The sequence below is a fragment of the Oryctolagus cuniculus genome, chromosome X (genome assembly GCF_051225735.1).
Source record: "Oryctolagus cuniculus isolate XC-2025 breed Fujian yellow rabbit chromosome X, ASM5122573v1, whole genome shotgun sequence".
Taxonomy (NCBI): Eukaryota; Metazoa; Chordata; class Mammalia; order Lagomorpha; family Leporidae; genus Oryctolagus; species Oryctolagus cuniculus.
In genome coordinates this window covers 73,978,540-74,004,409 of record NC_142888.1, presented here as the reverse complement: position 1 = coordinate 74,004,409, position 25,870 = coordinate 73,978,540, and the positions used below count along the sequence as shown (strand labels likewise).

Here is a 25,870-nt window from a genome sequence, read left to right as displayed (position 1 = left end):
GACCTGCATGGAGTTCCAGACTCTTGGCTTCAGCCTGGTCCAGCCCTGGTGGCCATTTGGGGAAGTGAACCAGCAGATGGAATATCTCTCACTCCCTGTCTCTTTTCTGTCATTGTTTCAAATAAATAAATCTTTTTAAAAGTTACAATCCTTAAAAATGCTATTAAATATTAAGATTAAAATCCTAACTTACATTCCTACCTATTTCCCAAATGCAATTAAGGGTAAAAGATCCAAAATATAAATTGAAATTAAAATTAGACCAGTGCTTGTCAAAATATTTTCATCTAGCCATCTCCCCTTCTCTCAGGGCAGAAAATAATCAGGTTGTTTTCACTAAGCCTTTGGAAAACTAAAAAGCTATCAAATTTCCATGTTGCAGGGAAGACAGATAGACATGATTATACTCTTTGCACTTTGGTGAGGAGATTAAGAAGAGTACTGACAGATGACTATGGGGGAGGTAATAAGACCCTAGTAGTAGCCCTATTATAGGAGTTTTCTTCATTTTGATCTGCCAGATAAACTGTTGAAAAACAGCAGTATCATGAGCAGCTGTTGCATCAGTACTGAGCAGGAATTATTTCCATATTCATGTCTCTGAGTCCGTATCATAATTCCTACTGCTACTTGGCTGAAATCGGTTTAGGATTCCAGCCATTTTTTAAAAATTAAAAGCAAAACTATTTGTTTTTTAAAGATTCATTCATTTGAAAGTTACACAGAGACTGGGAGGGACAGAAAGAGCTTCCATTTACTGGTTCACTCCCCGGATGGTGGCAGTAGCTGGGGCTGGGCCAGGCCAAAGTCGGGAGCCACATCTGGGTCTCCCATGTGCATGGCAGGGGCCTAAAGACTTCAGCCATCTTCTGCCACTTTTCCAAGCACATTAGCAGCAAGCTGGATCAGAAGTAGAAAAGTTGGATCACAAACCAGAATCCACATGGGATACTGGCGTCACAGGCCGTGGCATTATCCACTACGCCACAGCACTAGCCCCAGATGGGTAGTATTCTACTCTCCAATCCAAACTGACTCTGGTCAAACTCACTTTTAAAAAATTATTTTATTTTTAAATTTTTTATTAACATGTGATACTTGTACATTTTTAAGGGGTACAGTGCATGTAGTATTTTAATGCATATATATATATTTATATATATAGCATAAACAAACTAGGCAACCGGCCTTTCCATCTCCTTATTTTTGTGTTTGGAGCCTACCAGCTCCTCTTCTCCAGTTCTTATAGAGTATATAATACATTTTTATGAACTGTAGTGGACCCCTGTGCTGTGCAACACTAGAACTTGTTACTTCTATGTGACTGTGTCAAATTCATGTTTTATTCCCAGGTTCTAGGTATTCCTCTGTTTGCCATCCTTTTAGTAAATTTGGAACATGCCTGAACAGTATTATATTAATAAGCTAGAGTTACATAATTAAGTCTAGGGACTGGCATTGTAGCATGGTGGGTTAGGCCACCACTTGGGAAGTCAGCATCGCATATGAAAGCACCGGTTAAGTCGTGGCTGCTCTGCTTCTAATCCAGCAGATGGCCCAAGCGATTTGAACCTTGCCACCCACGTGAGATCTGGAAGGAGTTCCTGGCCCCTGGTTTTGGCCTGGCCCATCTCCACCATTGCAGCCATTTCAGGAGTGAGCCAGAGTATGGATATCTCTCTTTGTCTCTCTCCTTCTGCCTTTCAAATAAATAAATATTTAAAAAATAATTCTAGGTCTTGGTCACATAGATGGCATAGAATAGCTGTCTAGACAAAAGAAGATTTGCCATTACCCTTTCTATAAAAACATTACATCCTAAGTACCTTTTAACATCCTGAGGGCCTTTCAAACTAAAAGCACCATTTTCTGACTCTTGTGAAGATATCAAACTGTTAGAAACCCAGAGAACATTCTGCTACTCGACTGACTAGCTGGGAACAAAGAAAAATATTATCTATGCTTTAAAGGAAATTATATTTTCTCTATTGAATGGGCTGAAAAGTATCAGAGATAGCCACGCTAAGGAAGACTTCCCTTGAATTGAGGTTAAAAAACTCTAAGAGACGGGGCCGGCACCATGGTGCACTAGGTTAATCCTCCGCCTATGGCGCCGGCATCCCATATGGGTGCTGGGTTCTAGTCCCAGCGGCTCCTCTTCCAGTCCAGCTCTCTGCTATGGCCGGGGGAGGGGGGGCAGTGGAGGATGGCCCAAGTGCTTGGGTGCCTGCACCCGCGTGGAAGACCGGGAAGAAGCACCTGGCTCCTGGCTTCGGATCGGCATAATTCTGGCCATAGTGGCCATTTGGAGAGTGAACCAACGGGAGGAAGACCTCTCTCTCTCTCTCTCACTAACTCCATCTGTCAAATAAAAAAAATACTCTAAGAGACAACATGGGGGGAAAATGTAGAAAAGAAACTTCTATGGTTCTCCCCCCCACCTTTTTCAGGGCAAAATTTATGTGGTACATAATATTTTATTTTAATGTACATACTACAGTGACATTTAATGTATTTACAGTGTTGTATGCCGACCACCTCTCTGGTTTTAAAACATTTTCACCACCCCAAAAATATACCCCATACCATTAAGTAATCACTCCTGATCCTAATCCCAGCCTCTAATAACCACTAATCTGCTTTCTGCCTCCATGGGTTTGCTTATTCTAGAGTTATCATAAAAGAATATATGACCTTTCATATTCTGGTTTCTTTCACCTAGCATAAAAATTTCGAGGTCTATCCAAGTTGTAACATGTATTAGAAATTCATTCCTTTCTATAGCTGAGTAACATTCCATTTTATGGACACACTGCAATTTGTTTATCCCTTAGTCCATTGAGAAACATTTCATTTATTTCCATCTTTGGGCTATTATGAATAGTGCTGTTATAAACACTCATATACAGGTTTCTGTGGGGACATGCATTTTCATTTCTCTTGTATATACCTAGAAGTGGAACTGCTGGGTCACATGGTTTTTCACAGCAGCTACACCATTTTATATTCCCATCAGGAATAGAGTTCCTATTTCTCCACTTCGTCAGCAGCATTTGTCTTTTCTCTGTTGCTGTGCTTTTTGTTTTTATTTTTAAAAGGTTTATATTTTGAAAGGCAGAGTGACAGAGAGAGAGGGAGAGACAGATCTTCCATCTTTTGGTTCACTCCCCAGATGGGACTGGGGCAGGCGAAAGCCTGGATCCAGAAACTGTTCTGGTCTCCCATGTGGGTGGCAGCAGTCCAAGTACTTAGGCCATCATCCACTGTCTTCCCAGGTGCATTGGCAAGGAGCTGGATCAGAAGCAGGGAAGCCAGACTTGAAGCAGTGTGCTGCTATGGGATACTGGCATTTCAAGTTTTCCCTTAACCCGTTTCACCATAATGTAGTCCTCCTCCCACCTTTTAATTAGAGATATCTATTGAGGGTGAATTGTTTTTTCATTGTGGTTTTGACTTGCATTTCTTTAATGACCAGTGATGCTGAACATCTTACTGTGTACATATTGGCCATATGTTTATCTTCTCTGAAGGAATGTCTGTTCAACTCCATTCCTCTTTTTTAAAAGTTTTTTTTTTTTTTAATTTATTTATTTATTTGAAAGGTACTGTTACAGAGAGCCAGAGAGGGAAGGAGAGGGAAATCTTCAATCCACTGGTTTACTCCCCAAATGGCCGCAACTGCCAGTGCCACACTGATCCGAAGCCAAGAGCTTCTTCCAGGTCTCCCACGGGACTGCAGGAATCCAAGGACTTGGGCCATCTTCTACTGCTCTCCCAGGCCATAGCAGAGAGCTGGATTGGAAGTGGAGCAGCCAGGTCTTGAACCGGCACCCATATGGGATGCCCGCACTCAGATGGTGGCTTTACCTGCCAGGCCACAGCACTGGCCCCATTGCTCCTTTAAAAACTTGGGTTGTCTTTTTTGTGTGGAGTTGTTAAGACTTCTCTATATTCTGGTGGTTGAACACTGATCAGATCTGTAACTTGCAAATATTTCCTCCCGTTCAATAGCGTGTCTTTTCACAACCTTAGTACTGTTTTTTGTACAATGTGTCCTTTTTCTGGGTGTGCAGAAGAATATAGTTTTCTAAAGTGTGAACTTGTAGAAAGCAGTCCCCACTGAGACATTATTGCTTATTCCACCCCAAATGCTTTTGCATGGATTGATTGTTCTCTTAACTGTCTTCTCACCTCTCAAGCAAAGCATTCTGCTGCTCTTTTAGTTAAAATAATTCAGACATGGAAAATAGTGGTTAATGATACAGTATTTTTTAAAGATTTATTTTTATTTATTTGAAAGGCAGTGATAAGGACAGATATTTTCCATCCACTGGTTCACCTCCCTGGTGGCTGCAACAGCCAGGGCTGGATCAGGCAAAAGCCCTAGGAACTCCATCCAGGTCTCCCTTGAGGGTGGCAGGGGCCTAGGTACTTTGGCCATCCTCAGCTGCTTTCCCAGGCACATTAGCAGGGAGCTGGATCAGAAGCAGAGCAGCCAGGACTTGAACGGGCACTCCAGCATCACCTGCTGTGGCACAGCACAAGAGTCTATAATGCAGTATTTTAAAGGAATAAATTGCCATTGAGATATGAATAAAGCAAAGCATAAGAAATTCAGTGTTCTTTTATCACTTTTAAGTTCTGTTACACCTAAAGTTGTTGAGAACTTGTGTCTAATTGTGACAATGAGGGAGGGGGATGTGAATAGCTCCTTCAAAACCATTCTGAAAAGGAAATACTGGTGTTCCTTACTCTTACATAATTATCTTGAAGAAATTTAGTGATTAACCAACAGACAGACCTGATTTGTATATTCTCATTTTTCAGAAACTTACTCAAGTATATAGAACTCTTCATGGAGCTTATACAAAAATCCTGGAGGTTATGCATACTAAGAAAAGACTTTTAGGCACTTTCTTCAGAGTTGCCTTTTATGGCCAAGTAAGTATACTCTAGTTTTTCTTTTTAAATATTCCCCTATTAACTTACTATAGCAGCAGTCATACTGGTTCTAAGGCACCTCCTTTGGAAATTTAAAATTCACTTGGTTCTCATCTAAATCTGGGGTATAACATACAATGTTTGGATTTCTCCTTCAGCTTCATTTTCTTTTAAGCTTATTAAAGGATACATTAAATATCTAGTAGTGAATGTTTTCAAAGAAAAAAGTTAAGTATGCAGGGAAGGAGAAGAATCTAGTATGGAAATCAGCCTACCAATAATATGTTCACATGATTGTGAATTTTGAAAATTCTCCTTCATTTGAAGTTAAAAGGGTGAATATATGTGTGTGGCTTTTTTTAATACTATTTCAAATACATCAGTAGTTATTGAGTAAGTTTTTTTCTAAGTGCTGTGTCTGCTTATGCTATTTATAAATTATTATTTAATTTTATAATAGGCTTTTTTTGAAGAAGAGGATGGGAAGGAGTACATCTATAAAGAGCCAAAGCTCACTGGCCTCTCAGAGATTTCCTTGAGACTTGTTAAACTATATGGTGAAAAATTTGGTACAGAGACTGTCAAAATAATTCAAGATTCAGACAAGGTAATGTATGTATTGCATTTTGAAATCATTATGTGTCAGTTCCTGGCATGGTCCATTGCTCCTGACTTTTTCTATTTTTAACTGGTGGAGAAGAGGAATGGAAATGGAGCCTTCCAGAAAGTCAAAGGACAGAAGCTTTGGAGTCAGACCAGGGTTCAGTTCTCCATTCTTTGCCACTTGCTAGCTGTGTGACCATGGGGAATTTACCGATTTCCTCTGTGCTTCATTTCTTGCATTAGTAAAATGAATATAATCATAGTACCCTCCTCATAGAGTTGTTCTATGGATTAAATGAGTTAGCACATGGAAAATGAATAAAGTTCCTGGTATATAAATAACATTCACTAATAATAATAGAAAGCATGCTGAACAAAGGTTGCTTATTATTATAAATACTGTTCTACGTCATGATTCCCAAAGTTTGTAATTAAAATCTTCTTGGGATAAACATTTTATTCTCTTTTTTTTTTTGACAGGCAGAGTTAGACAGTGAGAGAGAGACAGAGAAAGGTCTTCCTTCCGTTGGTTCACCCCCCAAATGGCTGCTGCGCTGATCCGAAGCCAGGAGCCAGGTGCTTCCTCCTGGTCTCCCATGCAGGTGCAGGGCCCAAGCACCTGGGCCATCCTCCACTGCACTCCCTGGCCACAGCAGAGAGCTGGCCTGGAAGAGGAGCAACCGGGACAGAATCAGGCACCCCAACCGGGACTAGAACCCCGGGGTGCCGGCACCTCAGGCTGAGGATTAGCCTAGTGAGCCGCGGTGATGGCCGGGATACACATTTTATTCTAAGATATCCTGAGTTCAGTAATCGTGTATAGTCACACTGGCAATGGAGTAGGTTTAGGAGGGACATCTTGGGCCTTGCTCTGGGGTATCCATTCCAGTAGACCCTACCAAGGGAGGATGAGAAAAGTTCTAGCAAGAGTTCTTTGCTAGGAAATACACCGTTTCCTACAGAGTTTTGGGAAAGCACAGTAGGAATGCCTGTCTTTCATTGCCTGGGTGCGCCAGGGATGGGAGCTGTAGCCAAAGAACTCTTTACTGAGGGATTATGATGTGTACAGGCATGATTTCCAGAGTGAAAAACCCCTACAGCAATAAAGACAGTATCTACCATGAAAACACATTTACTAGTAAGTTCAAAATTAACATCTGGCAAAACCAGTCTACCTGTTTCCTTACCTGCTTCACTCTTTTGTGTTGTTTTATTGAATTAAGACATTAGAAGGTTTCTCTTCTTTGTAGCCAAATAGCATTTGGCTTGTCCTCACACTGTTGATTCCTATAGAAATGTAAAGCCAGGCTTTCTTTCTTTTTTTAAAGATTTATTTATCTATTTGAAAGGCAGTTACAGAAAGGCAGAGAGGTCTTCCATCTGCTGGTTCACTCCCCAGATGACAGCCACAGTGGTGCCCATCTGAAGAAGGAGCTTCTTCTGGGTCTCCCACGTGGGTGCAGGGACCCAAGGACTTGGACCATCCTCCACTGCTTTCCCATAGCAGAGAGCTGGATCAGAAGTGGAGCAGCTGGGACTCGAACCGGCGACCATATGGGATGCCGGCACTGCAGGCGGCTGCTTTACACGCTACGCCACAGCGCTGGCTCCAAAGCCAGACTTTCTTAATGTGAAGCAGTTTGGTACTTTATTTTGCTTTTGAATATCTGGCCAAAGAGTACTAGTGACAAACCACTATCAGGTGGCTAAACTCCTGATATTATCTGCTAGACACCATATTTTAGTTCTCTCTCAAAGGCAACAGATATAAGTAGTTTTAAATATTTTTTCCTAATATGTGAAAATAGAAATTAAAACTGTTACCGGAGAATTGGCAGGGTTCTTGTCTTCACGCAAGAAAGAATTCAGGAGTGAGACAGAGTAGTGGAAAGTAGAAGTAGCAAAGTTTATTAGGGTAGGGACATCTGCAAGAACAGATGGGCACCTCCCCGGACAGGACCTGAGAGAGAGTGCAGTCACTTGGATAGGGGGAAGGAGCAAGGTTACATGGTTGAGATGGGTCTTTGTCTTCACACATCTCCTCCTGAAACAAAGGATTTTATGGATGTAAATATTAAGGAGCTCCTATCTGAGTTTTCCCCTGAAGGTATCAGACCTGAGGAAAGTTAGCTGGGGCCTTCCTCTGTTTAGAGGACCGGTGGGCAGGACCCCCTGGAGAATTGGGATCCCAGCAGGGTATTTGAAATGCAGATACTGGGCCACATCTGGGAGATTGCGGAAGATTGTCAGGCAGAAGGGGTGGGGACCCCCACCTGGTAGGTTATCAGGTAAAGGGGGCAGGGCAGGATGCCAATACTGGTGCTGCCCCTGAAACATTATCAGGATGACTTTGAGAGGCAGATGCATATGCTGGACATAGAAGTCTTCTCTTTAGGCCTGTTACACACACATAAGCTCATATCTAACTTCCTACCTAACAAAACACCCTTTTACCCAGCTTTAAAAATCTGCTAAAGGTTGGGGGGGGGGTGGCATTGTGATACAGTGGGTTAAGCCACCACCTACAATGCCTGTGAGCCATATGGATGCAGGTTCATGTCCTGGCTGCTCCTTACAATCCAGCTCCCAACTGATGGCCTGGGAAAGCAGCAGAAGATGGCGCAAGTACCTGGGTCCTGCCACCCACTTGGGAGACCTGGAAGAAGCTCCAGGCTTGGGTCTGGCCCTTGCTTCCTTGTAGGGAGTGAACCAGTGAATGAAGCTCGCTCTCTAACTCTGTCTTTCAAATAAATATTTAAAAAATAAAATCTGCTTAAGGGCACAAGCGATTTAAAGAGGTGTATTGTAAGGCCAGTACCATTTTACTAACAGTATGGTAGGATCTTCCAATATTTTAAGTGTACATGTTCTTGGATACAACAATTTCACATTTTATCTTGTGGATGTATACACATAAATATGTACTTTTAAAAAAATTATTTGAAAGAGTTAGGGAGAGACAGACAGATCTTCTACCTACTGGTTCTCTCCCTGGATGGCCAGATCACTGAAGAGGATGCTGGGCATTGTCTGAAGTTGGAGAGACTACTAGAGGGAGGGTTTGAGAGTCCATAGAATTGTTATGGGGAGAGGTGACCTGACCTGGGTTCTTTGTGTTACGTGAAAGAAGAATTTGCATGTGGATAAAGCAAGATTTATTTAAATCAGAAACCTCCAGCCACAGCAGCCCAGAGTTGGTATCCAAGAGAGGCAGCATGATTTTGGAGGGAAAAACAAAAACAAAAACAAAAACAAAAACAGAAGAGCAGCATCAGTTAGAGAGCTGAGACAAAACCCATCAACTGGCTGGATTTGTAATCCTGGCTGCCCAGTCTGGTTTGCTTGGGATAAGACAAAAACGCCATCAGAAGGGTGGGATCAATGACTTCTTTCTGTTTTCTTGGTATACTGGGAACTCACAAGGGTGGAATCACTACTTCCTTGCTATTCTCAAGATAACACTGGAAACTCCAAAAGATTGGGGTTGGCTCTTTTGTCTTACTAAAGACAGCTTTTGGGGAGCAGCAAGCAGTGGGATTGGGCACTTTCATCTTCCTAAAGGTAGCTTGGGGGGGGGGGGAGCAAGCATTTCCACACCCTGCCTATTAATCCATCTACTCCCCACAGAAAGAGGCTCCAACAAGGGCAGTTCTGGGATTTACCTCCAACAGTATAAGCTTCCTAACATGGCATTAAGACTACTCGTGAAACGGTCCATATCTCTAGCTCTACTATTATGTCTGTGAAGTAGAATCATTGTATTGCTTTTTTGGTCCCTTTCCTCCATAGGGTAGGATTAAAATAATGCACTTAAGAGTACCTACTCTTAAAATATTAAAACAGTTTTTGGATGTCCAAATTGGCAGAATTTTCTGTAGGATTATTGGGCAATGTATACAAAAATTCGTAAAGCCATGTCAATCTTTTGGTTTAAAATAAACTCTTAGAAAAGAAAATATGGTTTTAAATGTAAGGATGTTCATGGAAACATTTTAACAATAGCAAAAAGTTGGAAAACAACCAAAATGTCTATTAATAAAGGAATGGCCCAATAAATTCTGTATCCATACAAATATTAAAACTCATGTTAATGATGGGTGGGCATTGTGGCACAGCAGGTTAAACCCCTGCTTGGGACACCCACATCCCATATTGGAGTGCCAGCTTGAATCCTGGCTACTAGGCTTCTGATCCAGCTCCTTGCTAAGGCACCTGGAAAGCAGATAAGGGCATAACTTTCTGCCACCCAGATGGAGTTTTGGCTCCTGTCTTCAGCCTAGCCCAGCCTCAGCTATTGCTGGCATTTTGGGACCGAACCAGTTCTCTCAGTCTCCCTCTCCCCCTCTCAAATAAATAAGTAAATCTTTTTAAAAAGTCATGTTGATGAGTATAATATAGAACTGTGATACCTTTTTATTGAGGTAGAAGTCACATGACCCACAGTTAACTAATTTTTGAAACTGTGTTTATTTGGAAGGTCAAGAGAGAGACAGAGATCTCTTTTCTACTGGTTCACTCCTAGAATGCCCACAAGAGCTGGGCCTTGGCTAGGCCAAAGCCAGGAGCAGAACTCAATCCATGTCTCCCACACGGGTGGCAAAGACCCTAGTACTTGAGTCATCACCTGCTGTGTTTCACAGTGTTTCACAGTGCTCATTAGCAGGAAGCTGGATTAGCAGCAGAGGAGCTGGGATGGGAACTCAGGCACTCCAGTATGGGATGTGGGTGTGAGAAGTGGCATCTGAATAGCTACACCAGATGCTTGCCCCAATACAATGAACTATTTTAATAGTATGTTTATAATTTTAAAAATACATATGCATAGAAAAAGATTAGCAGGAACTATATGAAGATATAAACAGGGATTGCCGAGTGGTAGAACTGCAGTCATGTTATACTCTCCTTTTACATTTCTGTGATCCAAATAGATTTTTATAACTTTCTTATCCTTAGAAAAAGAACAAATACAATTATCAATGATGGTGCTTTTTATTTGGTCTCAAAAGAGTTAGTAGCAGGTTATCTATACTTCCTTTTCCCTTCCATTGAATTAAAATAAAAGCACCTTTCTTTTAGGTAAATGCCAAAGAGCTTGATCCAAAATATGCTCATATCCAAGTCACTTATGTGAAGCCCTACTTCGATGACAAAGAACTCACAGAAAGAAAAACCGAGTTTGAAAGAAACCATAATATTAACAGATTTGTTTTTGAGGCTCCTTATACTCTATCAGGCAAAAAGCAAGGCTGTGTAGAAGAACAGTGTAAGCGCCGTACAATCTTGACGAGTAAGTAGGACTCTGCATGCTAACTTCATGTTTGTTTTGATCCTTTTTGATATACACATGTAACAGCTGACCAGCAGGAACATGTAATTGACATTTTAATCATTTGTGGTTCCCCTGCTGAGTCACAAGTTTGTACAAACATGTCCATATTATAAGCCATCATTTTCCCATATGTCATTCATGATTGCTCAGAGATGTCTCCTAAAGAGAATTTCTCCTCAATCCTGAAGCTGTAGATACTTGAATACATAGATACATAGATACAAGAAGCCCTTGGCATCTTCCACAGAAAGCTTGGAAATAATTAATTACAATGGATATTTTTCTTTAATTTGTTTGAACAAATGATTTTTTTAAAGATAGTAATTCAATCTCAACACTTTAATAGCTTCAAACTCATTTCCATACGTGAAGAAGAGGATTCCTATAAACTGTGAACAGCAGATTAATTTAAAACCAATTGATGTTGCTACTGATGAAATAAAAGATAAAACTGCAGAGCTACAAAAACTTTGCTCCTCTGCTGATGTGGACATGATCCAGCTCCAACTTAAATTGCAGGGCTGTGTTTCTGTACAGGTAGGATGGTTGCTCCATATGGATGAAATGTTTCTTGATGTTTCTCTTGCTTTCCTAAAGGCACAGAACAAGCATTCATTATAATTGTGTAATTATGCTGTTATGAATGCAATGACCTTTGTATTATTTTAGATTAATTTCATTTAGAAATGTTTGCTTATTATAAATGCTCTATTGTCCGAGTATGTTAACATAAATCCCTGACTACTGCCAAACCCTGTATTTACATATCAGAAATCATTAACTAACTTATTAAATATCCTTTTCTTGATTGTTAACTTTAAGGATTTTTCACATAAACTTTTCATAACCATAATAAATGTATTTCTTAGATATGGATTTCTTATGCAGTTTTTTTTTAACCAGAAGTACAAATGCAGAAACTACTTTTGATTGCATTCTGACAATGCTCTCATTTTTCTTTTTGTAATTTAGGTCAATGCTGGTCCATTAGCATATGCAAGGGCTTTCTTAAATGACAATCAAGCCAGCAAGTATCCACCTAAAAAAGTGAATGAGTTGAAAGACATGTTTAGGTAAGTGTTTTATACTTTTCAGGTCTCTATTTTCTTCTTAAACCAGCAGCAACAAATTATTCATCAAATCCTCCCCCCAAAACTGACATTCTCTGTGCTCTTTTATAATGCCTAATGACTTTCTAAAGATCTGTAAGTTGGAAATGTATGTTCTGTTTCACGCTGCAGGACTTTAACAATGCTCTAATGCCCCAAGAGATTAAACATGCTAAACATGACTCTGTTGCTGTAGTATTATAAGTAATAGAAACACAAGCCTACATTCACTAACCTGATTTCCTTCTTTGTCCCATTGACCTTCTGTTTCAGCATTTCAGATTGTTCAGGATAATAAAAGTGGGGCTGCAAGGGTTGTATAGGCTTGTTCCTACCCTGTGTCCTTACTTTTTACTTGGATTCTGCTAGTCAGAGTTACACAGAGAGAGGAGAGGCAGAGAGAGAGGTCTTCCATTCGCTAGTTCACTCCCCAAATGGCTGCAATGGCTGGAGCTGAACCAATCAGGAGCCAGGAGCTTTTTCTAGTCTCCCACGCAGGTGCAGGGGCCCAAGGAATTGGGCGATCTACTACTGCTTTCCCAAGGCCATAGAAGAGAGCTGGATCGGAAGTGGAGCAGCTGGGACTCGAACCAGTGCCAATATAGAATGCTGGCACTGCAGGTGGCTGCTTTACCCACTATGCCACAGTACCAGCTCCAGCCTAGTCTTGTCTAAAGTGAGCAGCTCTGTAAGCTCAGGCAAATCTAATTGTCTTACATTAGGAAAAAAAATCTGTGGGTCCAGCATTGTGGTACAGTGAGTTAAGCCTCTGCCTGCAACACTGGCATCCCATATGAGCAGGTGTGAGTCTCGGCTGCTCCACTTCTGATCCAGCTCCCTGCTAATGGCCTGGGAAGTTAGTTGCAGATGACCCAAGTGCTTGGACCCCTGCATCCATGTAGAAGATCCAGAAGAAGGTCCTGGGCCAGCTCCGGCCATTGTGGCCATTTGGAGAGTGAACTAGTGGATGAAGATGTCTCTGTGTCTTTCCCTCTGTCTCTCTGTAACTTTGCCTTTCAAATAAAAAAAGAATAGAAAAATCTGTAGTATATATGAGGAATTTACATTCAGAACAAAAGAGGAGAAAGATGATAGCCTAATCAGGTATTCTAGGTTGCAGAGTAACCAGTAGTCATTCATTCACCAATATTTACTAATGCCTGGCATGTATAAAAGACTCTACATAGTTACTATGACAGGAATATAAAACATGGCAGCAAAGTACTTTGTCCCCTAAGATCTACATTCTGATTGTGGACATTAAACACAAACACATTAAATAATGGAAAAATACTTTTATGGTAGGTCATCAACTCTGTCCCTACTCTTACTAGCTCAAGGAAGATACGTCACACCTATAGCACTGAGCACTGTACTGGGCATATAGGAAGCCCTAAATAAATGATTTTTGAATGAATGACTGGTTATCTGAAAGTACCAATTAATGTTAGTATAAATTTAACTGTTATTTTATCGAGTAAATGATTAAGGAAGTAGATTTCCTAGAGGGTATGTATTTTGAGCCAAGTTTTAAAGGAGGTGAGAAACCAGAGGACAAAGGTGTTATTCCACACTTAGGAGGTGATGTTAACAAATGCACAGTGATCAAATATGAGATTCTCTTCCTTCTAAACAAACCATGGTAAAATGTGTCATCAAACTGGTTATCAGTGAGACTTCCTAAGAATAAATAACAAAACCTCTATCTTTCATGTTCAACCATAGGAAATTCATCCAAGCATGTAGCATTGCACTTGAACTAAATGAGCGGCTAATTAAAGAGGATCAAATTGAATACCACGAAGGACTAAAGTCAAATTTCAGAGACATGGTAAAAGAATTGTCTGACATTATCCATGAGCAGGCAAGTATTAGGGTGGTTGAGAATGAAAACATAATGGGGGTACCTAAAGTATTGCTTAGCAAAACCTATTAATTTAAAAAAGACTTATCTTAAAATTACTCCATCTGTATTTAAAATTTGTTCAAGTTATCTTTAACCATTTGAATGTAATAGTTACCTAAAGCTGTAACTGAAGCAATTACCAATAAGAAAATCTGAATTGATCCACTTGGACTCTTCAGAAGAGTCCTAAAAAGTGCAACGATTGGGTCGGAAGTCAGGTCCCCAAGTGAGTATCCCTAAGTTCTCTGTAACAAACTAGAAACTACCATTTAGATGAGATTCTGGGTGATTTCCGACTTCTGTGAGTTGTCTTCATGCCCATTCAGCCTGCACACCTCTGTTTTTATAAAAACTTCTTAGCATTTGAATCTATGACTTAGTTTTAGTGGCACTTGTAGTTGACTTCTTTAAACAAAGCCTGGTTCAGCTGGAGCTGGGCCGATCCAGAGCCAGGAGCTTCTTTCAGGTCTTCCGCGTGGGTGCAAGGATCCAAGGACTTGGGCCATCTTCTACTGCTTTCCCAGGCCATAGCAGAGAGCTGGATGGGAAGTGGAGCAGCCGGGACCTGAACCGGCGCCCATATGGGATGCCAGCACTGCAGGTGGTGGCTTTACCTGCCATGCCACGGTGCAGGCCCCTCACTTAAGCATTTCAACATCTTCAATGTGCTTGTAAAGGTAGGGCATCTCAGTCTGGTCCCTGAGTTGACTGAGTCCATGAAGCTTATCTATAGACATTATTTCCTCCCAAGCGAAAATATCCAATAAGACAAGATTTGCTTCAGAAACACTTTAAATTCTCAATTTTTAAGAAATCACTTAAACAAGTACAAACTATGACACTTTAAGAGTACACATTGTTAAGGCTGTTTCTGGAAAGGAGAACTATATTTGTCCTCGTGTCTGTATTTCCATGCATACTGCCTGTGGGGACTGTCCAACACAGGGTGTACTTACAAATAGGCCTGGTGCTTAGTATCCAAAGAAATGTGGTGCAATGATGGGCAAAAAGCAGAAAGAAAATTCTAGGACAACAAAAGCCAGTCTGCATTTCTTTTGTGTGCTTTTTTCTTAGAATGAGCTGTGGGAGATTTAGTTACAGTTATCCTAAAATTGAGTAGCCAGGCATCTAGTTTTCAAGCACTGTCATCTTCTCTGTCTGGAAAATCGGGGTCAGCCAGGCTTTCATCATCCCATCTGTCTGACCAGTTACCCCAATCTGCTAGCCACCCACGCTCCATGGCTTAGGAACCTTGTTGGCTTGAGGAAACTAGAATTGTGCTCTGTGTCTTTTTGCCATGTTTAAGTCTATTCACCTGCTTTTAGTAATGAGGCAAATCTTTCCAAGGCATCCCTTGACTGCTCAATTATCAGAGTCCCTTTTTCCTGTCCTTGCCAAGGCAGCCAGGTGATCAGACTTAGGAAGGCAGAGACCCTTCCATTTTATTGTCTGCATTTCAAGCTTAACTCGTGAGTGCAATAGGGGTATACCTCTCTTCGTCATCACTGTTCTGAGGTGTATCAGGGGTTTTCAAAGAAGTTCATGGGGAATACATATTATGAAAGACACACTAAAATTTTTAAGTAGCCTTGTACTATTATCAAATAGACTACATGTTGGTTCCTAGAAACTAACTGGTTGAAATATTTCTGTTCCTCCTCATAATGTGTAGAAAGGAGAGCGCAAGTTCCTCCTTCACAGAAGATAAAGAACTGCATGTGCTGTTTTAAGCCAGTGCATACTATAGTACTGTCATTTCATTTGCATGCACCTCCATGACCTAGTCTTGAACTCTGAGTTATTCAAATTGAAAGCAAATTACTCATTTTACTATTAAAACTGTCATCATCTACTGCTTTCCCAGGCTATAGCAGAAAGCTGGATCTGAAGTGGAGCAGCTAGGACTCAAACCAGCGCCCATATGGAATGCTGGCACTGCAGGCAACAGCTTTACCTGCTATGCCACAGTGCCGGCCCCAATGTCATGAGTTTTATAAAAATGAAATGGCTCTACTATAGACTTTATTTAACCTTTATGACTTGTAGCAACACAGATGATATGATTGAGCACTGCCACCATAGATTACTTTATAGGCCTATAAGTGAAGAACAAAATGTTGAACGTTTGAGACTTAAGGTAGGACTTAATAGTAAAGAGTTAGATGTAATGTGTACACTCTTCTTTTCTTGTGGCTAATCTAAGCATAAGATCCACATGACTTTCGCTTTTGATTACACAAAATGGGTAATTTTAAAAAATATAATATGAATATAAAGGCTTATAGGAAATTATGCTTAATGGCATTAAGGAAATGACTTTTATGAGTTTCCTCGTTTCCAAAGTTCTTGTATATCAATTAGCTTATATAATTATAGTATGTCTTCAGAAATACACTTTTATGACCTGTATCTGCATTTAGTATTATTTCCTACTCTCCAGAGGAGGAGATATGGGTATCTGCATATTTGAAACCTTCCAGTTGATTCTGAGAAGTACTGTTAGATGATTCATTAAAAAAAAAATTTAAAAACAGATGACCCATAAATTCCTATCAGAGTCTCCTGTTTAGAGCTCTTGTTATAACCATCTATTTTAAAAAAAGGTTGCAAGTTTGCATTATCTCACTTTTTATTGAATTTCACATTTTATGATTTTTTTTCTGAAGGAGTAACCAGATCTTTTCTGCTTTTTCTTAATATGCTGCCTTTGTAAAACAGCTTTGAAGACTTAAGTCGGTAATGTTATTCTTTGCTCTTTCTGCTTTCTGTCATTTTAAATAGCTAAGAGTCAGTGATAAATTGAAATATGCCTGTAATTTCACATAGACGTTCTTTTTTGGCAGTAGCTATTTTGCTTCGTGCTAACCATGTGGATTTCTTTTGTTCTAGATATTACAGGAAGATACAATGCATTCTCCCTGGATGAGTAACACGTTACATGTATTTTGTGCAATTAGTGGTACATCAAGTGACAGAGGTTATGGTTCCCCAAGATTCACTGAAGTATGAGAAAAAGCAGATGTAAATGACAATGAGATGGACCTTTCTCAGGAATATTTGGAGCTGTGCAAATGTTAGAATTTAAAGATTTGATAGACATGAAGTGGTTCCTCCTGACACCAAAATTTTCATGCTTTCCAACAGGGTGCTTACTACTTGTAAATATTTAAGCAACTTGAAAGTGCCTGGAAAATTGCACCACTGTGCTTGGTTTGTACTTTTTTTTTTTTAGGTAAATCTATATGCTGAAAAGTAGAGCTCAAAAACATTAATTCAATGTGCTTAATTATTGCTTAAAATAATAATGGTACTATGTAAAATTGTATAATGAAACACAATAAAAGGTAAAACTTATTTGTAATTAGAAGTGAAGGAAATAGTAATTTGAACTTTGCAATTTTCTTGACAAGCAGCTCTATCCATTATACTAATCCTCGGAGAAGAATATTGATTAAAAAATTTCCAAAAAACATGGATATTTCAAGTTGGGGACGATGATTTGAATTCTTACTTTTAGTGCTCAAGGCTGGACTAAAGAGGCCAAAAGCATTACTGAACAAGAAATTTTTTGAAGGAAAAGACAGATATACATAATACTAAGCTTAACACAAAAGTACCAAGCTTACTGTTCCTTGTAGTTTTGATCTGATGACACCAGGTAGGTTGAACTGGTCTCTTTTCCACATAGATGAGGAATTTCTACCGAACATAGCAGGTGGCATTTATTGCCAGAGCAAGAAATTGTCAGGGATTCTTCATAAAGCGAAACGAACCTTTCTAAAAATTTGCAGTCAAGACATCCCATGCAACATCAAATCTTTAGTGGCAGTATGAGGTGGGAATTTTGTAAAGATGATTTTCTTCAACTTTTATTTATCTTGTCACTTATAAGATTAACAAGCACTCTGCTAATTCTTGATGGTTATAGCATGTCTTGGGGTACATATACATTACCACCACAGATTTAGTACCTGTGACTAGGGAGTACATTTTTCTATGAAGAAATCTTGCATTTCCTAAATGATTCTGGAGAAACCAAGGTATGAAGAACTTTTTTTTTAGCTGGTATTACCCATATAATTGTTGTTGCCTTCCATGTAAACTTCAAGTTCTTGATTTATTCTCCATGTGTAGTTAAGCCTATTTTACAGGTGAAAAACAGAAATAGAAATGAACTGCATGGAACCTTAGTTCTTTTGTATATTTTGTGATCAACTAAATTTTACAGATTATGCCCCAGGTTTGGCCATTTTTCAATTTTTTTCTTTTTAAAAATGTACTTGAAAGGCAGAGAGAGCAAGCGAGCCAGCCAGCCAGACAGCCAGCAAGCTAGAGCTCCTCTCTGCTTATTCACTCTCAAAATACCCACAACAGCCCCATGGGGAGAAGAATCCAGGAGCCAGGAATACAATCCAAGAATCCCATCTGAGTGGTAGCAGCCCAATTACTTGATCCATCATCTGTTGCCTCTCAGGGTCTGCAGTGGCAAAGAAACTAGAGTCAGGTGTTGGAGCCTGGTATCATGCCAGGCAGTCTGATATGAGACATCCTAACTGGTGTCTTAACCACTGGGCCAGATGCTGACCCCAGCCATTTTTCTTTACATGTCATTTTATTCAATGAAAGTTAACTGTGGGCCAGCGCCGTGGCTCTCTAGGTTAATCGTCTGCCTGCGGCGCTGGCATCCCATATGGGCACCGGGTTCTGTCCCAGTTGCTCCTCTTCCAGTCCAGCTTTCTGCTGTGGCCCCGGGAAGGCAGTGGAGGATGGCCCAAGTGCTTGGGCCCTGTATCCGCATGGAAGACCAGGAGAAGCACCTGGCTCCTGGCTTTGGATCAGCGTAGCTCCAGCCGTAGCGGCCATTTGGGGGTGAACCAACGGAAGAAAGACCTTTCTATCGCTCTCTCTCCCTGTCTAACTCTGTCAGATAAAAAAAAAAAAAAAAAAAAAAAAAAGAAAGTTAATCGTGTATTTTAATGGGAGATTCAGAATTATGTCAGAGTGAGTCTGTAAGTATTCCACAATATCTTGGAGTAACCTATAAAGTGATTTTATTTGGCATGCATGTGCAATGAGTGCTGCCACCTGAGACAGGCATTTTGGAGAAGCTGCAACATTCTTTCGTTACTAGTCCCTGTCACATCCCTCAATCTGAGTAAATTTCTTAGGTCTAATAAATGGCCCTCGCCCCCAAGGAGCTTGCACTGCAGTTGAGGAGGCAAAGTACACACAAGATTAAGTAGTACAGGAATTAACGTAAGATAGGAAAAGCTATCTATGAGTACTACCAAATGAATGACACTGTCCAGAACTGTCCTCACATTCAAGGAGGAGTGGTCACTGTGAAGTGTGACTATTCAAGGAAGGTTTCATGAACAAAAGCTTTGAACAGGGTTTCAAAGGAGGGAGGGTATTCTGAGCAGGATGAACATCATGAGCAAAGGTACAAGGAACAAGTAGATCAGGGATGGTAGATAATAAATCTGGACAGGAAATGTAAACCTAAATTTTTAGATTTTTGAAGTCCTCAAATACCAGGCTAAGGTTGTTTGCAACTGACTTGGTAAGCATGGGGATGCCAGTCAAGATTTTCAGAGATTATATTTCTAAAAATAACATTTAATCAAGTAACCTTTTATATTGCTGCCAGATATATTTGAGGTAGAGATGGGAATAAGGAAACCAATTAGAAAGCCATTTCAATAATCTGGTTATGAGTCCATAGAGCCCTAGACTCTAGTAATGTGAACAAGAATAGAGAAGGGCAAGGGCAGGAGACATTACATAGAAAGACTGGACATGACGTACTGGATGGCTAACGGGAAAAAGGAAAAGCAAAGATAATTATGTGTACTGTGGCCAATGAATTTTCCATGTTATGGCTCAGTTTTACTAGATTTATTTCCCTGACTTTTAGAATAAGGGCAGCAAGCTATAGAGAATAAGATGGAACAGGCTAGAGAAAGCCAGGCTTTTCTGTTTCAGAACATTGTGCATTAAGTATTATTTCATGAAGTGATTTGACCTCTACAAATTAATTCACATGAAAATACATTTGTTACACTGATTGTTTTGTAGCTAGGCTTGAGTCCAATTTCCCCTAGAAGCTGTTCTTTTCATAGTCTTGGAATGTGTTGAGATGTGAATAAGTGGCCTCTGGGACTGTTTATTACTACAATGAAAATAAGTCATTTCAGTTGTCACCAATGGCATCATGTCTATAGATGGGATTGTTATTGTTACTATATTAATGACTTGGCTCCCTTTAAAAATGTGTGCGTGTGTGTATGTGTTTATGTTTAATGAAGTGGAGGAGTAGGCATTTGGCATAGACATTTAGAGGCTGTTTGGGATGCCCATAGCAGAGTACCCAGGTTCAAGTCTTGGCCCTAATTTCAAGCTTCCTGTTAACATGCAACCTGAGAGGCCACAGATGATGGCTTAAGTACTTGGGTCCCTGCCACCCATGTGAGAGACCTCCATAGAGTTCTGGGCTCCTGGCTTTGGCCTAGCCCAGTCGCGGCTGTTGTGGGCATTTGAGGAATAAACCAGCTGATGGAAGATCTTCCTGTTCGGCTCTGTCTGGCTCTCTGCCTTTTAAATAAAATGAAAATAAATAGGGGCTGGTGCTGTGGCGCAGCAGGTTAAAGCCCCAGACTGCAATGCCAGCATCCCATATAGGTGACAGTTCAAGTCCCGGCTGCTCCTCTTCCAATCCAGCTCTCTGCTTTGGCCTGGGAAAATAGTAGAGGATGGCCCAAGTCCTTGGGCCCCTGCATCCATGTGGGAGACCCAGAAGAAACTCCTGGCTCCTAGCTTTGGATCAGTGCAGCTCTGGCCATTGTGGTCATCTGGGGAGTGAACCAGTGGATGCTAGACCTCTATCTGGCTCTACCGCTCTCTGTAACTCTTTCAAATAAAATAAATTTTTAAAAATAAAAATGAAATAGAAAGCAGCATTGGTAGCAACAGCCTTAGAACCTTGGCCAACATATAATCATGGAACTAGAGATGACTCACTGGTTAATTAATAAATTCAACAGGTCAGTGTCAGAACACTGACTTATAATTATTAGTCTTTATCTGATATCATGAACCTTAGTAATGTACTGGATTAAAAGGAATTCCCAAACTCTTAAAATATATAACAACTAGATATCAACTAGATATATATTTCATGCTTCTGACCCACAAAATGTTGGGATACTTCAGTTTCAGTCTCATTCAAACAGTACACTACGTGAACTATCGAAAGAGAAAGAAAAAATAAAAGTTGGTTAATGACAGGGAGTGGATTTGGAGAACAGGGCTATGCCCTTATCCTGGGAGTTGATCAGTAACAGCACTTTTTCTACTCCTTAAAAATACAATGGCCATTTGCTCAGAAACACGTATGTGTATGTTTATCCAATTTCCTAATTGAAGTTCTGGCTAAAATCTTCAGATAGTTTGTATGACATGTTAAAACTTTCTAGGGGCTGGCGCTGTGGCGCTGTAGGTTAATCCTTTGCTGTGGTGCCAGCATCCCATATAGGTGCAAGTTGTAGTTTTGGCTGCTCCTCTTCCGATGCAGCTCTCTGCTATGGCCTGGGGAAGCAGTAGAAGATGGTGCAAAGGCTTGGGCCCCTGCACCTGCATGGGAGACCGAGAAGAAGCTCCTGGCTACTGGCTTCAGATCGGCTCATCTCAGCCATTGTGGCCATTTTGGGAGTGAGCCAGTGGATGGAAGACCTTTCTCTCTGTCTCTCCCTCTGTCTGGAACTCTACCTCTCAAATAAATAAAATAATAATAATAATAAAGCACTTTTAAAACACTTTTTCTACCATGCTCTTTTTTGCTTTTCCTCTTTAAGATATTATTCACATCCTATAAAATGCACTCATTTAAATTTTTAGTTCAAAGTTGTCCAAGTATCACTGCAATTTTAGAACACTGTAAAATGTTTATTAATATATTTTCATTGGTGCCAGTGCTGTGGTGCAGCAGGTTAATGCCCTGGCCTGAAGCGCTGGCATCCCATCTGGGCACTGGTTCTAGTCCCGGCTGCTCCACTTCTGATCCAGCTCTCTGACATGGCCTGGGAAAGCAGAAGAACATGGCCCAAGTCCTTGAGGCCCTGCACCCGCATGGGAGACCTGGAGAAGGCTCCTGGCTTCGGATTGGTGCAGCTCCAGCTGTTGCAGCCACCTGGGGAGTGAACCAATGGATGGAAGAACTCTCTGTCTCTACCTCTCTTTGTGTCTCTTTCAAATAAATAAAATCTTTAAAAAATATATATTTCTTTTATTTGAAAGCAACAGGGAAAGGGAAAGGGGGCGGGGGGAGCCTTCTATCTACTGATTCACACACACACACACCCCCCCCAAGTGACTACAATGGATAGGGCTGGGCCAGGCTGAGGCCAGGAGCCTGGAACTCCATCCTGGTCTCCCATGTGGGTGGTAGAGACCCAAGCACTTGAGACATAATCTGCTGTCTGCATTAACAGGAAGCCGGGTTGGTAGCAGAGGTGCCAGGACCAAAACTGACATTCCAATATGGGATGCAGGCATCCTAAAGCGGCTGCCTAATCCATTGTGCCACAATGCCCACCTTAGAATATTTTTAATCACCCCCAAACAAGACCCCATGTGTATTAGCAGTTACTTCTCAATCCCCACCAGTCACCCCTCAATCCTTGAAAACCATTAATCTACTTCCTGCTTCTACAGATTGGCCTATTACATTCAGGTCATATAAACAGAATCTTAGAATATATGACCTTTTGTGTCTGGCTTCTTTCACATAGCATTGTTTCCAAGGTCCATACCTGTTGTGGCATGTATGGGCACTTCATTATTTTTTTTTCTATCTTTTTTTTTTTTAATTTAAAGATTGCTTCCAGGTCTCCCACATGGGTACAGGGGCCCAAGAACCTGGGCCATCTTCCACTGCTCTCCCAGGCATATTAGCAAAGAGCTGAATTGGAAGTGGGGCAGCAGCCAAGACTTGAACCGGCACCTATATGGGATGCTAGCCCTTCAGGTGGCAGCTTCACCTGTATACCACAGCACCAGCATCCACTTCATTACTGTTTATAGATGAGTGATATTTCTTTGTATAGATGTACCATATTTTATCCATTCATCAGTTGATGGACATTTGGATTATTTCTATATTTAAAAGCTTTATTTACTTAAGAGGCAGAGAAAGAGCTCACATCCCCTGTTCACTCTCCAAGTAACCACAACGCCCAGGATGGGCCTGGCCCAGGCCAGTTAGGAGCTAGGAACTCAATACAGATCTCCCATCTGGGCAGTGGGTTCCAAGCTCACAGGTTCCAAGTAACCCAGTTACTGGGGCCAGTGCCTCCCAGGGTCTGCATTAGCAGGAAGCTAGAGTCAGCAGCCAGAGCCAAGAATTGAACCTAGGTACTCCAGCGTGGTATACGATCCTTTTCACCGACTAGGCTAAACACCTGCCCCTATTTCCACTTTTTGGCCATTATGAATAATGTTGCAGGGAACACTCGTGTACAAGTTTTTGTGTGGGCATGTTTTCAGTTCTCTTGGGTACATAGATAGGAACTGGATCATTTGGCAACTGTTTCATCTTTTGAAGAACTGCCAGAGTGTTTTCCGCAGCAGCTGTACCACTTTACAGTGCCAGCAGCAGTGTACGAGGTTTCCAGTTTCTCAGAATTCTTCACAACACTTACTTCACCTCTTGGATGATTGCTATCCTAGTGGGGCTGAAGTACTATCTGTGGTATTCACTTGCACTCCCTGAACTTGAGAATTCTCTCAAGTTCTTATTGGCTGTTTTTATACCTTCTTCAGAGAATGTATATTGAAATCCTCAGCCTGTTTTGACTTTTGTTTCTTTTTATTGTTGAACTGCAACAGTTCTTTATAAATTCTATGTGCAGAATCCCTTCTCAGATACAGTTGTGTGTCACTTAATGACAGGGATACATTTTGGGAAATGCATTGTTACGTGATTCCATCACTGTGCAAACATTAGAGTATACTCAGACAACTGCAATGACTACAACCTTATTAGGAGATATATAATCTGATGGGACAACCATCATAGCTGTGGGCCATCATTTACCAAAATGTTACTAAGTAGCAAATGACTGTGACTTGATTCTGTTCTGTGTCTTGCCTTCTTACTTTCATGATAGTGTCCTTTGAAGCACAAAAGGTTTTAGTTTCAATGAAATCCAACTTATCTGTTTTAGTGTTTTATCTAAGAAGACCTTACCTAATCCAAGCTTACAGAGATTTCCTTTCCAAGAGTTTTATAACTCTTTGTTTTTGGTCTTTGAACCATTTCTAGGTAATTTTGTATGTGGTATGAAGTAGAAGTCCACATTTTTCATTTTGCATGTGGATAACCAATTTTCCCTATACTTTTTTTTTCCTTTTTAAGATTTATTTATTTGAAAGTCAGAGTTACAGAGAGAGAGAGAGGAGAGACAGAGGTCTTCCATCTGTTGGTTCTCTCCCCAAATGGCCTCAATGACTGAGGCTGAGCCAGACAGAAGCCAGGAGCCTCTTCTGGATCTCCCACATGGGTGCAGGGGCCCAAGCACTTGGGCCATCTTCCAGTGCTTTACAAGAGTATTCAAAGGAAGCTGGGTCGGAGGTGGAGCAGCCAGGACTCAAACTGGTACCCATATGGAATGGTGGTTTAATCCACTGCCGCAGCGCCAGCCCCTGTGCACCATATTTTCAGACTATTCTTTCTCCAGTTCAATCACCCCAGCACCCTTACCAACAAATGACTGGGGCCACCGATTGATGTGGCAGTTAAGATGCCACTCGGGGATGTCCACATTGCTATATGTGACTAGGTTAGAGTCCTGGCTTCTCCCCTGATTCTAACTTCCTGCTAAAGTGCACCCTGGCAAGCAGCAGGTGATGGCTCAAGTGGTTGGGCCCCTACCACCATGTGGGAGACTTGGATTAAATTCTCAGTTCCTAGCTTTGACCTGGCCTAGCCCTGGCCCTGTTGTGGGCATTTGGAGAGACAGCAGATGAGGTAGAGATACAGAGACATAATTGTATGAGTTCAATTTTAGTTCAGTTCCATTGATTTGTATGTCAATGAACACATTCTTAATTTATGCAGTTTGTAGTAAGTTTTTAAATTAGGATTATGAGTCCCCCAAGTATTTTTTTTCCAAGATAATTTTGGATATCCTGGGCTTTCCTATTTCCATATGAATTTTAGGATAAGGTTGTCAATTTCTGTAAAAGAAGACAGTTGGGATTTTGGTAGGATTTTCTGTGAATCTGCAACTCGTTTGGAGAGTATTGCTTTCTTATTAATACTAAGTTTTCCAGTCCATGAACACAGAATTTTTTACTTCTATTTAGGAAAAAAATTTTTTTGAACAATGTTTTGTAGTATTCAGCATACGTGTCTTACATTACTTTTGTTAAATTTATTCCTGAGTATTTTATTCTTTTTGATGTTACAAATTGATAATGTTTTCTTAACTTCATTTTTCATTGCTTGTTTATAGATGTTCTTATATTCTGAAAACATGCCGAAATCATTTATAAGCTTTGATAGGTTTTTTGTGAAATCTTTTTGTATATATATATATATATATATACACACATATATTTATATGATAATGTCATTGGCAGATAGTTTTATGTCTTCCTTTCCAATTTTATGCTTTTTGTTTCATTTTCTTACCTAGTATTAGGTTGCAACTTCTTGTACAGTGTTACATATCACTAGTGAAAACAGACATCCTTGTCTTACTGCTCATCTTTGGGAGAAACCTTTTCAGTTTTTTTAACTTTCAATATTGTGTTAGCTGTAGGATCTTAGGTGTTTTTTTTTTTTTAAATCAAGTTCAGTAAATTTCCTCCAACACAATTTACAACTGCTTTCTGATTCAGTTCTCCCTACACGTCATCTAAGGATCAATTCTTCACGTGCTCCCTATATAACATATAGGGAAATGGGTGCACAAATGGCTA

The 25,870-nt window shown here is 40.5% G+C and overlaps 1 protein-coding gene and 1 long non-coding RNA gene across 8 annotated transcripts in view; one reads left to right on the top strand and one right to left on the bottom strand.

Annotated features, from left to right (window-relative positions):
* DOCK11 (dedicator of cytokinesis 11) overlaps positions 1–17,249 on the top strand; it is a 209,900-nt gene extending 192,651 nt beyond the window's left edge. For 6 of the 7 annotated variants that reach the window (XM_089323799.1, XM_089323798.1, XM_089323800.1 and 3 more), the window contains 7 exons: positions 4,828–4,941; positions 5,402–5,548; positions 10,621–10,831; positions 11,220–11,410; positions 11,846–11,946; positions 13,708–13,846; positions 16,778–17,249. In XM_089323799.1, the coding sequence (XP_089179925.1) occupies positions 4,828–4,941; positions 5,402–5,548; positions 10,621–10,831; positions 11,220–11,410; positions 11,846–11,946; positions 13,708–13,846; positions 16,778–16,897 (1,023 nt within the window). In that variant the 3' untranslated portion in view covers positions 16,898–17,249. Of the gene's footprint in view, positions 1–4,827; positions 4,942–5,401; positions 5,549–10,620; positions 10,832–11,219; positions 11,411–11,845; positions 11,947–13,707; positions 13,847–16,606; positions 16,625–16,777 lie in introns of all 7 variants that reach the window. The other variant, XM_089323797.1, reaches the window with a different exon arrangement.
* LOC149119674 (uncharacterized) overlaps positions 11,190–25,870 on the bottom strand; it is a 62,386-nt gene continuing 47,705 nt past the window's right edge. The window contains exon 2 of the long non-coding RNA XR_016227672.1: positions 11,190–11,464. This is a non-coding gene — a long non-coding RNA (uncharacterized LOC149119674). The remainder of the gene's footprint in view (positions 11,465–25,870) is intronic.